At 43.7% G+C, this 13,784-nt stretch overlaps 1 protein-coding gene across 1 annotated transcript; it reads right to left on the reverse strand.

Moving 5' to 3' along the window:
* Window positions 1-4,142: 4,142 nt before the first annotated feature.
* LOC309554761 (olfactory receptor 1468-like) lies at window positions 4,143-4,943 on the reverse strand (the record flags this gene model as incomplete). Its single annotated transcript, XM_082256462.1, has 1 exon — window positions 4,143-4,943. One exon carries the CDS (start codon window positions 4,941-4,943, stop codon window positions 4,143-4,145), a length of 801 nt encoding a protein of 266 aa, XP_082112588.1.
* Window positions 4,944-13,784: the final 8,841 nt, after the last annotated feature.

The following is a 13,784-nucleotide window of genomic DNA, read 5'->3' on the forward strand; positions in this document are numbered from 1 at the left end:
TTCAGGCTTTCCAAGGGCGTAAATTGTTGATTTCACTCCTGACTACCTATCACAGTTTCGGAGGCCCTAAAATTCCAAGATAGCACAAAACCCCCCCAAATGACCCCATTTTGGAAAGTAGACACCCCAAGCTGTTTGCTGAGAGGCATGATGAGTCCATGGAATATTTTATATTTTACCACAAGTTCCGGGAAATATATATATATATATATATTTTTTTCTTTTACACAAAGCTGTCAGTAAATGATATATTGCTCACACATGCCACGGGTATATGTGAAATGACACCCCAAAATACATTCTGCTGCTTCTCCTGAGTACAGGGATACCCCATGTGTGAGACTTTTTTGCAGTCTAGCCGAGTACAGGACCCCGAAAACCAACCTCCACTTTCAGGCTTTCCAAGGGCGTAAATTGTTGATTTCACTCCTGACTACCTATCACAGTTTCGGAGGCCCTAAAATTCCAAGATAGCACAAAACCCCCCCAAATGACCCCATTTTGGAAAGTAGACACCCTGAGCTATTTGCAGAGAGGCATGTTGAGTGTTTTGCAGATCTCACTTTTTGTCACAAAGTTTTGGAAATTGAAAAAAGAGGAAAAAAAATGCATTTTCCTGTTTTTTCTTCATTTTCCCAAAAAAATGAGAGCTGCAAAATACTCACCATGCCTCTCAGCAAATAGATTGGAGTGTCTACTTTGCAAAATGGGGTCATTTGGGGGGGTTTTGTGCCATCTTGGCCTTTTATGGACTTCAAAAGTGTGATAGGTAGTAAGGAGTGAGATCAACAATTTACGCCCTTAGAAAGCCAGAAGGTGCAGATTGGTTTTCCGGGTCCTGTACGCGGCTAGACTGCAAAAAAGTCTCACACATGGGGTATCCTTGTACTCAGGAGAAGCAGCAGAATGTATTTTGGGGTGTCATTTCACATATACCCATGGCATGTGTGAGCAATATATCATTTACTGACAACTTTGTGTAAAAAAAAAATATATATATATATATATATATATATATATATATATTTCCCGGAACTTGTGGCAAAATATAAAATATTCCATGGACTCACCATGCCTCTCAGCAAATAGCTTGGGGTGTCTACTTTGCAAAATGGGGTCATTTGGGGGGGTTTTGTGCTATTTTGGAATTTTAGGGCCTCCGAAACTGCGACAGGTAGTGCAGAGGTGACATGAACAATTTACGCCATTAGAAAACCTGAGAGTGTTGATTGGTTTTCGCGGTCCTGTACACAGCTAGGCTCCCAAAAAGTCTCACACATGGGGCATCCCCATACTCAGGAGAAGTGGCAGAATGTATTTTGGGGTGTCATTCCACATATACCCATGTCATGTGTGAGAAATTTATCTTTTAGTGACAACGTTGTGTAAAAAAAAAAAAATAAAAAATAAAATTGTAATTTTCCCGAAACTTGTGGCAAAATATAAAATATTCCATGGACTCACCATGCCTCTCAGCAAACAGCTTGGGGTGTCTACTTTCCAAAATGGGGTCATTTGGGGGGGTTTTGTGGTATCTTGACATTTCAGGGCCTCCAAAACCGTTATAGGTAGTGAGAAAATGCAATGAAAAATGTACGCCCTTTGAAATTCTGATGGTGGTGATTTGTTTTCCGGCTCCCGTACACAGCTACGCTCCCAAAAAGTCTCACATATGTGGTATCCCTGTACTCAGGAGAAGCAGCAGAATATATTTTGGGGTGTAATTACACATATACCCATGGCATGTGTGAGCAATATATCATTTCAATGACAACTTTGTGTAAAAAAAAAAAAAAAATTATTTTTGTCATTTTTCAAACACCTGTGACAAAAAAATAAAATATTCAATGAGCTCAACATGCCCCTCAGAACATTCCTTAGGATGTCTACTTTCCAAAAAGTGGTAGTTTGGGGGGGTTTTGTACTGCCCCGCCATTTTAGCACTTCATGAAATGAGATAGGCAGTCAGAAATTAAAGCTTCGTAAATTTCAGTATTTACACCATAGTTTGTAGACGCTATAACTTTTGCGCAAACCAATAAAAATACGCTTATTGATTTTTTTTTTGTCAAAGACATGTAGCTAAATATATTTTGGCCAAAAAAAATGACATAAATTGAGTATATTGGATATTTTTTAAAAGACAAAGTTGAAAATGTCATTTTTTTGCAAAATTTTCGCTCTTTTTTTATTAATATCGCAAAAAATAAAAAGCGCAGAGGCGATCAAATACCACCAAAAGAAAGCTCTGTTTGTGGGAAAAAAAGGACGTAAATTTCTTTTAGGTACTGCATTGCATGACCGCGCAATTATCAGTTAAAGTCACGAAGTGCCAAGTTGAAAAAAGGGGTCTGGACCTTTAGCAGCCAAATCCTCCGGGGCTTAAGTGGTTAATGTTGAAAAATGTAAAGTAATGCACTTGGGCGTCAGAAACATGAAAGCAAGCTACTCACTAGGGGGAACCTCTGGGTGAATCTAAGATGGAAAAGGACCTGGGGGTACTAGTGGACAACAGGCTTGGCAGTGGCATTCAATGTCAAGCCGCTTAAAGCAAAGCCAGCAAAATACTGGCATGTATAAAAAAGGGGATTCACTCCAGAAATAAAGAGATTATTCTCCCACTCTACAAGATTCTGGTCTGGCCATCTGGAGTATTCCATCCAATTCTGGGCACTGGTCCTCAGAAAGCATGTGCTAGAACTGGAGAGAGTCCAGAAAAGGGCAACAAAAATAATTAGGGTAATGGAGGAAATCAGAAGAGACGCTTGAGGGGGGGATATGATATCAATGTACAAATACTGTACTGGTGATGACCCTAGCATAAGGAACACACTTTTCAGAGAAAGGGAATACAATAAGACACGTAGCTATTCACTAAAACTAGAGGAAAAACGGTTTAACCTTAAAATACGTAAGGGGTTCTTTACTGTCAGAGCAGTAAGGATGTGGAATTCTCTTCCACAAGCAGTAGTATCAGCAGGGAGCATCGATCGTTTCAAAAACTATTAGATGGGCACCTTAAAGACCACAACATAAAGGGGTATACATTGTACGGTTAACAGTAAACACACAGACACACATCATAGGTTGAACTGGAGGGACTGATGTATTTTTTTAACCTCACAAGCTATGTAACTATATAACTATGTAAGGGGCGATCAAAGGGTTAAATGTGTGCCTAGATGGTGCTTTCTAATTTTGGGAGGGATGTGCTCACTGGATAAACACAAAGACCTAAATAGGAGGAACACAGACAGGATCCCTGTGTTCATCACTCGCAGAACAGTGGTCTGCCATGTCTACATCAGCAGACTGCTGTTCTGTCTCCATGGGGAGCGATTGCGGGTGCCTGGTGGACATCGCGGTCGCCGGACCTGCTCATTGGCTCTGCCTATAGCCAATCGGGATGCCCACACTAACTGCTACACGAAGCGATGTACATGTACGCCATTTTACGTAACAGAGCAGATCTGCCAAAACTAGTTTGGCTGTATATCTACTATGGATCACAGGAGTGCAGTTCGTTCTGCAATCCTGTGACCCATTTTCATTACAACCACGGAGTTGGGTTCAGCTCAGCCTGTCAGCGAGCCGCTGAGAGCCTGAGCTGGCCGCCCCCCCTCCCCTTCACAGCTCAGCGCTCCAATGAGCGAGGATGGGGCAGAGCAGGGAGCCGTTGACTGTCAGAACCGAGCGATCGGCGGTGTTCACTCCGCTCAGTTACCAGTGCAGAGGCACCGGGGGACAGATGCAGCATCGGAGCAATACTGCATCCACCTAGGTAAGTATAAAGGAGGTAAAAAAAATGAATCCCATACATCTCCTTTAAGTGATTATGTAGGGGGCCCTTCACTAAAACAGTAGTATGAATAGAAAATAAAGTTCTTCCAGTTTCATCAGAATAATTGGAGGAACCAAAGAATGGTTGTTGCTGCTTTATGGTAGAATATATATTTTGGGATACCAGTGTTTCTAAGATATTTTGGGATCTATAAATAAATATATATATATATATATATATATATATATATATATATATAATGTATTAAAATTACCAATTAGTTATTGCCATATTACTGTGTATTAAAAATAACTTTTGACAGAAGGGTCTGAGAACTGGGAGTGGATTTTTATTAAAAGTTTTAAATATTTATCTTTTGGTTATGTAAAACATTGTTTACAATTTCTTTGATATCTTTATTCCTTAAGCTGTATATGAAAGGATTTACAAAGGGGGTAAAAACAGTGTACAACAATGATATCATCTTACTGGTGGTTTGTGATTGTCCTTCCTTTGGAATCAAATATGTGGCCATTAGGGTTCCATAAAATATAAACACAACAGTGAGATGGGAACTACAAGTGGAAAAGGATTTCAGTCTTCCTGAAAAGGAAGGTATCTTTAACAGAGTTACAACAATATAAGTGTATGAAACTGCTATCAGAAGGAAGGGTAATATTAGAACGGGAATGCACAACAAGGCGGCTTCTATTTGAACTTTAGATATATCTGAACAAGAAAGTTCCAGAAGAGGATTTAAATCACAATAGAAATGGTCAATAACATTTGGCCCACAGAATTCTAGTTGACATATGCTAAGTGTAAGCATGAATGTCAAAAAACAACTCAACAGCCAGGATGCAAAAACGAATTGAATGCAAAGTGTTGGTTTCATAATGGAGACATAATGCAGAGGAGAGCAGATGGCTAGATAGCGGTCATAGGACATCACTGTCAGAAGGTAACATTCAAATGCTTCTACTGAACTAAAGACATAATATTGAGTGATGCAACCAGAAAAGGATATGGAGGTCCGCTCATGTAGAACAATATTTAACATGTTAGGAACAATATCTGTGGTCAGCATGATGTCAGATATAGAGAGTTGGGAGAGGAAGAAGTACATGGGAGAATGAAGGGTCTTGCTGTAATATACCAGCATGATGATCAAAAAGTTTCCACATATTGTCCCAATGTATAGAATTAGGATGAAGGTGAAGAGCAGCAGATTATATACAGCCATGCTCTTAGATCCCATGAAAAAGAATGTGATGACATGACCTTTATGTGCGGTCTGTGTGACATAAGAAAATAAATTAATAATATAACATGTATTTATTTTAGCAAAAAAAAAAAAAAAAAATTGTATGTTCACTTTAAAAAACAAATGAAATATAATTAAGATGAAGTTGTGTTTACTGTCAATGCCCAATCAAGTTCAAGAGAAATAAAAAAAAAAAGGATCTTTAGTTGCACATATTTGGTTGATTGAAGTTAACACAGCTTCATCTTATTTCCTGAGCTCAGTAAATATTCCCCTTATTGGACAATATTCCCCTAAGTGGACAGTTTCTGCTAAGTGGACAGTTTCTATTCTTTTAACTTTTAGTAAATTACTCTTTTAGTAAATCAGCCCCTGGCTCGGTGCACTAAGTTATTGAATCAGTACACTAAGCTATAGAATTGAATATTTGCCATAATGAATATAATTGTAATCAATAAAAGCACCATAGGGGACGTGGTCTGGCCACACTGGAAGATGGCTGCTTGACACCGGAGCTCCCGCTGCCACGAACCTAAACTCTCATTTGCTGGAGACATTTCACTCACCCAGTACGCGGTAAGAATGGGATCCACTGCCCGCTCATCCTCTGCCACCAGATCCCACTCCCCGCGGGATACCGGACACAGAATTAGCCCAAGCATCCCGGAGATCTTCCGCTCCCAGGCAGCCAATATGGCGCTGACAGGCCATGGATCGCCTCATGCCCCCAATCCACCACCATCTACCCGTTCCTATGCGGCGGTAGCTCAGGGGACCCTGATCTCAACACCCCGCATCCTCCTGTGCCTCCGCAGCTCTGTATGAATGATCTGTGGGCCATTGCAGCGGATATAAAAAACACCCTGGGGGCAGCCATATCTGAACTGAGAGCTGATATACATTCCCTCTCGGGCAGGAGGCAAGAGGTAGAGAGGATTGCATCCCACCATGATAAGGTTCTCCGTTCTGTCACATATAAGACTGATTGCCATACTCTTCAATTGAGATACCTCAAACGCCACATTGAAGACTTAGACAATCAGGGGAGGCGCCACCACCTCCGCATTCGCAGATTGCCTGAATCTGTAGACAATAATCAGCTATCACCCACCATCATTTGCCTATTCAACCACCACCTTGATAGACCCCCACAATCCCCGATTGATATGGAGCGTATACATCACGCACTGAGACCTAGGGGTAGGGAGGGGGACCCTCCTAGGGATGTGATATACTGCCTGGTGGACTAAAGACTGAAGGAGGATATACTACGTAAGACAAGGGATAGAAACCAAATCGAGCATTAGGGGGCGAGACCTCTCTAGCATTACCCTCCAACATCGCAGAGAACTGAGACCCCTTCCAGAAGCCCTATGCACCAAGGGCATCACATACAAATGAAAATTTCCATTCTGTCTTTCTGCCACTACACAAGGCCGCATTGCACTTTTAGGAGTCCCCGAGGACCTCCCTCACTTTTGCTCCACTATGGGCATACAACATATGGATCTCCCTAATTGGTACACAGAGTTCAGAGGTACTCCTCCCTACGATGGCACCCACAGGGAGGTACCCATGGAAGCCCAGGACGTCAGGTCCAGACATCAGCGATCCCCCTCTGGCACTAGATCTTTTTCTCTGCATGAGGGTCAACAACATGCCACCAGCCCCACCAGGCCACCGCAGCATCTGAGGGCCCGCAGAGGGGACTGAAGCCTGCACAACATCTCCTGTTTGTTCTGCTATCTACTTAGTTTCACGCAAATTGAACATGGTCATTTTCATTATTGTATTTGCCTATGCTGACATTTGTTTGTTTGTTTTTTTTGCTTTCTACTGTGCTGCTCCCTTGTCTGCATGGATGCTACATGGTTGCTGATCCGCCAGAACTATACACGAGCTGCTCTTCATCACCTGCATCAACTGAACAGTACTGGTAACGTTACGCCTTAACCCTTGTTATTCCCCTCTTCATACTGACGGTTCAATGCGTCCAATATCTCCTGGAATAAAAAAAAATAACTCTCAACATGTTAGAGAAATGACAGTGGACTTGTCACCTCGCATCCCCTCCACCCTGCTCACTGTCATTTTTCAGCAGTGCACTCCCACACCCCCCCCCCTTTTTTTTTAATCTGGGGATGACAATACTTGCTCTCATTGCTGGCTCAATAGCTGCAACCACTGTACTGTTGATGCTTCCTGCTTGTCTTGGCCTTTTACCTCATGCATTAACAATGTGCGCATACACCAAATGGCTATGTCTCAAAAACATATCCCTGGCTTGCAGTAATGTGGATGGCCACCCTTTATGGTATCTTTTGTGTGGTTTCTCCCCAGTTAGTCTCTACTTGGGAAACACAATGTTTGCTGTTCAATTTCCACTTTTTTTTATATAATTAACATTGTTCATTCATATACTAGTATCTATTGTCCATGACGCATGCCCATGCCCTGCTCTTTATTTGTTCCTCATTGCCCTATACCCGCTGCCAACACTATGCACAATGTGTATAAAATTAAATAAGTGCGCAGGATCAATAGTGTGAATAGCTGCAACCTTCGAACCAAATGGTGATAAAATTGTGTAGTAAAAAAATCAGGTGCGCTAAAATTCACTAGTGTCACAAATCAGGAAAAGGTGTGACACTATAATGAGTGTCCCCCATATACCTGTGATGTGTTTCAAAAATTGATGTGCACTTGAACGGGTGTACAGTAAATACTATGCACCCTGGTGCATATACTTGGATGTGTTATGGTGAATAGGTGATGATAAATGGATAATGTGATACCAACATAAACCAACAAAGTGCACAAGTAATTCAAAGAAAAAGTGTCCAATATTTCAATGGTTGCCACCTCAGTGTATAGTCCATATACATATAAAAGTGCATAAAGTCCCAATCGTCCCCTCACAGGCTAAAGTAAAATCCACTCTGTGGGTTCCTCTAGATCCGTGGGGTGCAGATGGGTTCCACCACCTTTGTGGGGATTAGCCCCTTACCATAGAGAAAAGAGGTTAAGGACGGATAATCAGCCCAGTAGTGTCTTGGGAATTCAGGGAGGTCACCGTGAAATAATCAGATAGTAAGTGTGGCCTCTTACCGGATCGCTCAAACCAAAAGGCGACTGTCTCACTGATCTTTCGGTGTCTCAACCCAATCCCGGTCCACTCTTGTTCTGGGTGTTACTCTCCGCACAGGTGAGGGCTTCCACGTGTATCTCACAGAAACAGAATCAGACCATAGCGCAGTACCTTTGACAATTTATTAAAACAAAAGTATCCAGTGCACTTACAGTTAGATGTTAACTAATGGACACAGGAAACCGATACCAATAATGGAGAGGCCGTGGCCGCCTGCAGTGCGGTCCTCGGCAACTTGCAATGACGATGCGGCGCTCCTCTGTGACGCGTTTCCACTAAACAGTCGTCTACGGAAATAGGAGTAAGCCAGCACCGCCATCATCCGCCCTTAAATATCCTGATGTACGCCGAACTTCCGGTGTCTGCAATGTATGTCTTTCCCAGTGCACACAGGAAGTGACCTCACATCCGGGTCTGCCTAGGAGACTTCCTGTCTCTGAAGGGGATAAACATCCGGGTCAAAGGCCGGGGATGTCAGTCTTCCCCAGTGCACACAGGAAGTGACTTCACACTCGGGTCTGCCTAGGAGACTTCCTGTCTTTGAAGAAGGTAAACATCCGGGTTAAAGGCCGGGGATGTCACCGTTCTCCTGAGCCTATCAGCAGCTGAATTGTAGGCTGAATAGGACTTGCAGTGACCGGAAGCTGGGTCTTAAGGAACTGAATGTATACATAAAAAAGGTAATCTAAAGCACGATATTCCATTCCGCTGTTTTGCAATACAGCGGTGGAACATACTCTGCTAATTAAGTAACATACACCAATTAAAATCATAAAACAATAAAACAATATACCAATATAAAAATTGCCTTGTATTATATCTTAAGCTTAATAGGCAATGGATAAAGCTCTAAGAAAATATGAAAGCCAATTGGGACCAATTCATCCGATTAATCGAATGGAATGTCCTAATGTAAGGTGGGGAAGATGTTATGAGCGACTATTCTAATCGATCTGGTACGTGTTCAGCTATTGTTGATAAATGCATTAATGTCCAGATCTACATTATGTCCTAAGGGGCGGGAGCTCTTTAGCTGATATATCCAGAAGGTTTCCCTTCTGGATATGGTCCTCTTCAAATTGCTTCCTCGCCAGTGGGGGGTGTATTTTTCTATTACTATCACCTCCAAATCTTGATGGTTTTTGTGGTGATGTGTGGCACAATGCTTAGATAAGCTATGACCTGGGAAGCCTTTCCGGATGTTTGCCAGATGTTCACAGACACGGATATTGGCTGTTCTAATGGTCCTGCCTACATACTGTTTCTTACAACTGCATGTCACGAGGTATATGACCCCTTTGGTGTGGCAGGTGATAAAGTCTTTTATGGGGAAACTTTCTCCAGTGACGGTTGACACGAAGGAATTGGTTTTCTTGGTTTTGGCACTTCTACATAGATTGCGGCTCCTGCAGGGAAAATATCCCTTCAAGTTGGGGAAAAACTTAGGAATCGGAGGTGGTTCTACAGGTGTCCGGGCTATTGTTTCTTTCAGGTTTTTATCTCTTCTGAAGATCATCTGTGGTCCTGTCGGAAGGACTGGGCCCAGGATCTTGTCCTGCTTTAGTATGTTCCAATGTTTACGAAAAACATGGTTCATCCACCTATAGTTGCTGGAGAACTGTGTAACGAAGGCGAAGTCAAAACTTTTCTTGACTACTTCTTCGCTACGTTGAATAACCAGTTCTTCTTGTTTGCAATCTTCCAAATCCTTCATCTCACTCTCTAGGGTTTTCCGATCGTATCCCTTCTCTATAAAGCGCTGTTTCAAGATCCCCGCTTGTGTACAGTAGTCGGAGCGTTCCGTGCAATTCCTTCGTATCCGCCTGAATTGCCCTCTGGGGATGGACTTTAGCCATGCTGGATGATGGCAGCTATCAAGGGAAATAAACCCGTTTTTATCAGTGGGCTTATGGTAAGCACTTGTTACAAATCTATTCCCTCTTCTTAAGATGACCAGATCAAGATAGTGTACTGCCTCCGTACTCCAGGAATAGGTGAACCTAATACCCCAACTGTTACGGTTATAAATTGATGTAAACTCTCCTCATTTCCTCTCCAGATGAAGATGGCATCATCTATGTAACGCCGCCAGAATAACAATTCCTGTATCCTGTCAGAGAAGATGTTCCTATCCTCCCAAAGTGCCACTACGTAAGACAAGGGATAGAAACCAAATCGAGCATGAGGGGGCGAGACCTCTCTAGCATTACCCTCCAACATCATTAACATTGTTCATTCATATACTAGTATCTATTGTCCATGACGCATGCCCATGCCCTGCTCTTTATTTGTTCCTCATTGCCCTATACCCGCTGCCAACACTATGCACAATCTTGGATGGCTTAAGTACAAAGCAATAATGTAGAGTGAGTTTTCTCACTTTGCTCTTTCTCTCGCGTCCATTGCTCTTGTCAATGTTGGATATTGCACTCCTGGTATATGTAACAGATGGCAATCAGTGCCCGGGGAATAATATTGGCAATTCTGCTTGTACCTACCGCTCCATTGCGTGTGCTTATACTCAGGTATTGTTTTACTGTCTACTATTGCTCCTCTAAGTCTCATGCTATGTTCATAAGTATCCTGATCCCCTCTGTCCCCTCTACCCTAGAATACAGGTTGACTCGATTTGACTCCCTATCTTGATTTGCATGTCCATACTCTTTGGTTGACGTCCACCAACTGTTCCCCTCTTGCTTCCTTATTCCACTTTCTAAGATAGCCTCCCATTCTTATCTACTCCGATGCTACTATATATCATAGTCCCCTCCAAAAGTTTACAACTTTCTCCCACTGGTTCATGGCGGGGGGAGACCCATTAGTAGGCCGCCACTAACTTCTTTCTTCCGGTTAGGTCTACTCCAACCCCCTTATAGTAACTCCACTTCTCAATTACATTCCACACCAGTCTCTGACACATCCATTATACCCCCTCTTTCCTGGTCCCGCTCTCTACAGGATTGGCAGGCCTACCCTGTCGGTGGAATATCCCTTCCCCTGCCACTCATCCTAGTTTCCCAAACTCCCTGTACCTAAGGTTTCTGTGACCCCCGCACTTTCCACACACCCCCCAGCTTTTTTCCCCTTCCTCTCCTCCTCCTCTCTCCCCCTTTTTTTTTCTTCCCTCTCTGGTCTTACTCTCTATCCTACTCTTTGCTCCTCTTCCACTCATGACCTCCTCATCTACCTCACCTCCTGATGATGCCTCCCTGGTAAACTCCCCAACGTGCATACTCAAACTCTACTCTTTAAATGCCAAAGGCTTAAATATTCCGGAAAAGCGCTCTAAGCTTCTTCTCTCCCTATGCAAACCTAACCTAGACATAGTATTCCTACAGGAAACCCATTTCAAAACAGACAACATCCCTAAACTATTCAGCAAACAATTCCCCACTGGTCTTCACGTCTCTATGAGTGAGTGCAAATCCAAGGGTGTCTCCATACTGTTTTCAAAATACTGCCCCTTTGTGACTCAGGATTCCTTGGCGGACAAGGAAGGCAGGTTCCTCTTTGTGAAGGGCACCTTACACGGTCAGCCCCTCACGATAGCCAACATTTACGCACCCAATAAGAACCTGGTTCCCTTCTTCCTCTCCTCGCTTCTCCAACTAACCAACTTCTACAATGGCATGCTCATTGTCGGAGGTGACTTCAACGTTGCTCTCTCTCCACTCCTTGATACCTCTTCAGGTTCTTCGTCCCTTCCGTACACAGCACTGCGGTCAAAACCCAACTGTCTGAACTGCTCCTTAGCGCAGTCCTGAGAGAAGGAACGAAAAAATAAATAAATAATACTGTGACGATAAGTCAGCGTGGGTTGTGCCGGGAACTTGGGCCTGAGAATATTAAGTGCTTGGGGGAGTCATTTCATGGGCTGCGCTGGTCCAGAGAACGGGCGAGTGGTGCAGCTCGGGAGGACGGAGCATTATGTTGATCAGATGTGATGGAGTGAAGGAAGGTTTCTGCCGTGGATGTGTCTTGGAAGGTGAGTTGTTCACCGTTGGGTGCTGTTAATCAAAGGATGGCTGGGAATGCCAAAGTGAATTTTATGTGTCATTGAAACATCTCTGAGCAAATATGCTTGAAAGCTTTCCGCTGCTTGGAGACCTCACTTGAATAATCTGCGAATATTAGGACTTTAATGCCATCCACATGAAGAGGGCTGGATTGCCTGAATTTTTGAAGTATTGCAGCTTTGTCAGCGTAGTTGAGATACTTGGCGATAATAGGACGTGGTGTTGTTTGCTCCGCAGAGGGAGAGCACAGGCGGTGGGCCCACTCCACAGTGCAGGGGCCTGTGAGATCCAAGGCTTCTGGAATATGCTTGGCACAGAAACTTGTGATATCCTGCGGTTGCAGCAATTCAGGAATGCCCACAAATCACAGGTTACTGCGTCTGGACCTATTCTCTAGGTCTTCTAGTTTCTGCAAGATGTACTGATTAGTTTTATCTAGCTTTTGCTCTGTGGCTTGGGTCTGATAAAGTTCGTCCTCAATACTAGAAATTCTATGTTCAGCTTCATTCAAGCATGAGACATGTTCACTAAGCTCCTTTTTGATCATCAACATGGCAGTATTCATGGCTTTTTCTACTGAGGCGTGATGGTGGGGGCTAAGATAGCAGCTACTGCCTGGGCTATGTGTTGATTATTGTAATCCCCCTGCTGTAAGGGAGTGGGGGTGGGACCGGCACTCACCTCCATGGCGGGCGGGTCCGCTGCGGTGGAAGACCGGGCCGCATCCCCGGGCTCGATTTGAGAAGGAGGCAGGAGCGATCGCGCCCCGTTTTTTCTAGAAAGCGCTCCACGGCTGGGGCAGAAGTGCCTCTAAGCAGCTGGGACCTCGGCAGGTGAGGGGGGTGACTTTATATGCCGTTTTATGGGTCGGACTGCGGGAGCCAAGGTGAAGCGTTACTCCCTCATGCCGTGCCAGAACCGGAAGTTAGCTGAACTGCTCCTTCACAACTCCTGGCATACCCCGATACTAAAGATTTTACTTATTTCTCAGCCCCTCACGATTGATATTCTTGAATCGACTATTTTTTCATTTTCCAGAACCTCCTTCCATCTCTCACCTTGGCCTCAATTGACCCTATGTTCATCTCCGACCACAACCCTATTGGCATTACACTGACTTCCAATACCCGCCCGTCCCACATATGGCGCTTAGATAACTCCCTACTATCCAACCCCCTATATGTCTCAGTGCTCAGCAACAGCCTGTCTCAATACTTCACAGAAAATGTTTCCCCTGAGATTACCCCCACCACTTTATGGGCTGCTCACAAATGTGTCGTTAGAGGTGAATTTATAGCCCTAGCCTCAAAGCGTAAAAAAGCTCACCAGGCACATGTCGATGCACTAACGCAACGGATTAGATCCCTAGAACACCTACACAAACAGTCACTGGCCACTCGCACCTTAACCGAACTTACGCTTGCACGTAGGAACTACTAGAGGAACTAGGGAAATCAGTTAGTCGTAAGTTCTCCCTATCTCACCACCTCTTTTACGAATTTGGTAACAAATCCGGCAAGCTATTGGCTAGAGCACTCCAAACGAGAAAGGAAGCCAACACCATCCACTCTCTCT

This window comes from Pelophylax lessonae (genome assembly GCF_965119305.1).
Source record: "Pelophylax lessonae genome assembly, chromosome: 4".
NCBI classification, from domain to species: Eukaryota; Metazoa; Chordata; class Amphibia; order Anura; family Ranidae; genus Pelophylax; species Pelophylax lessonae.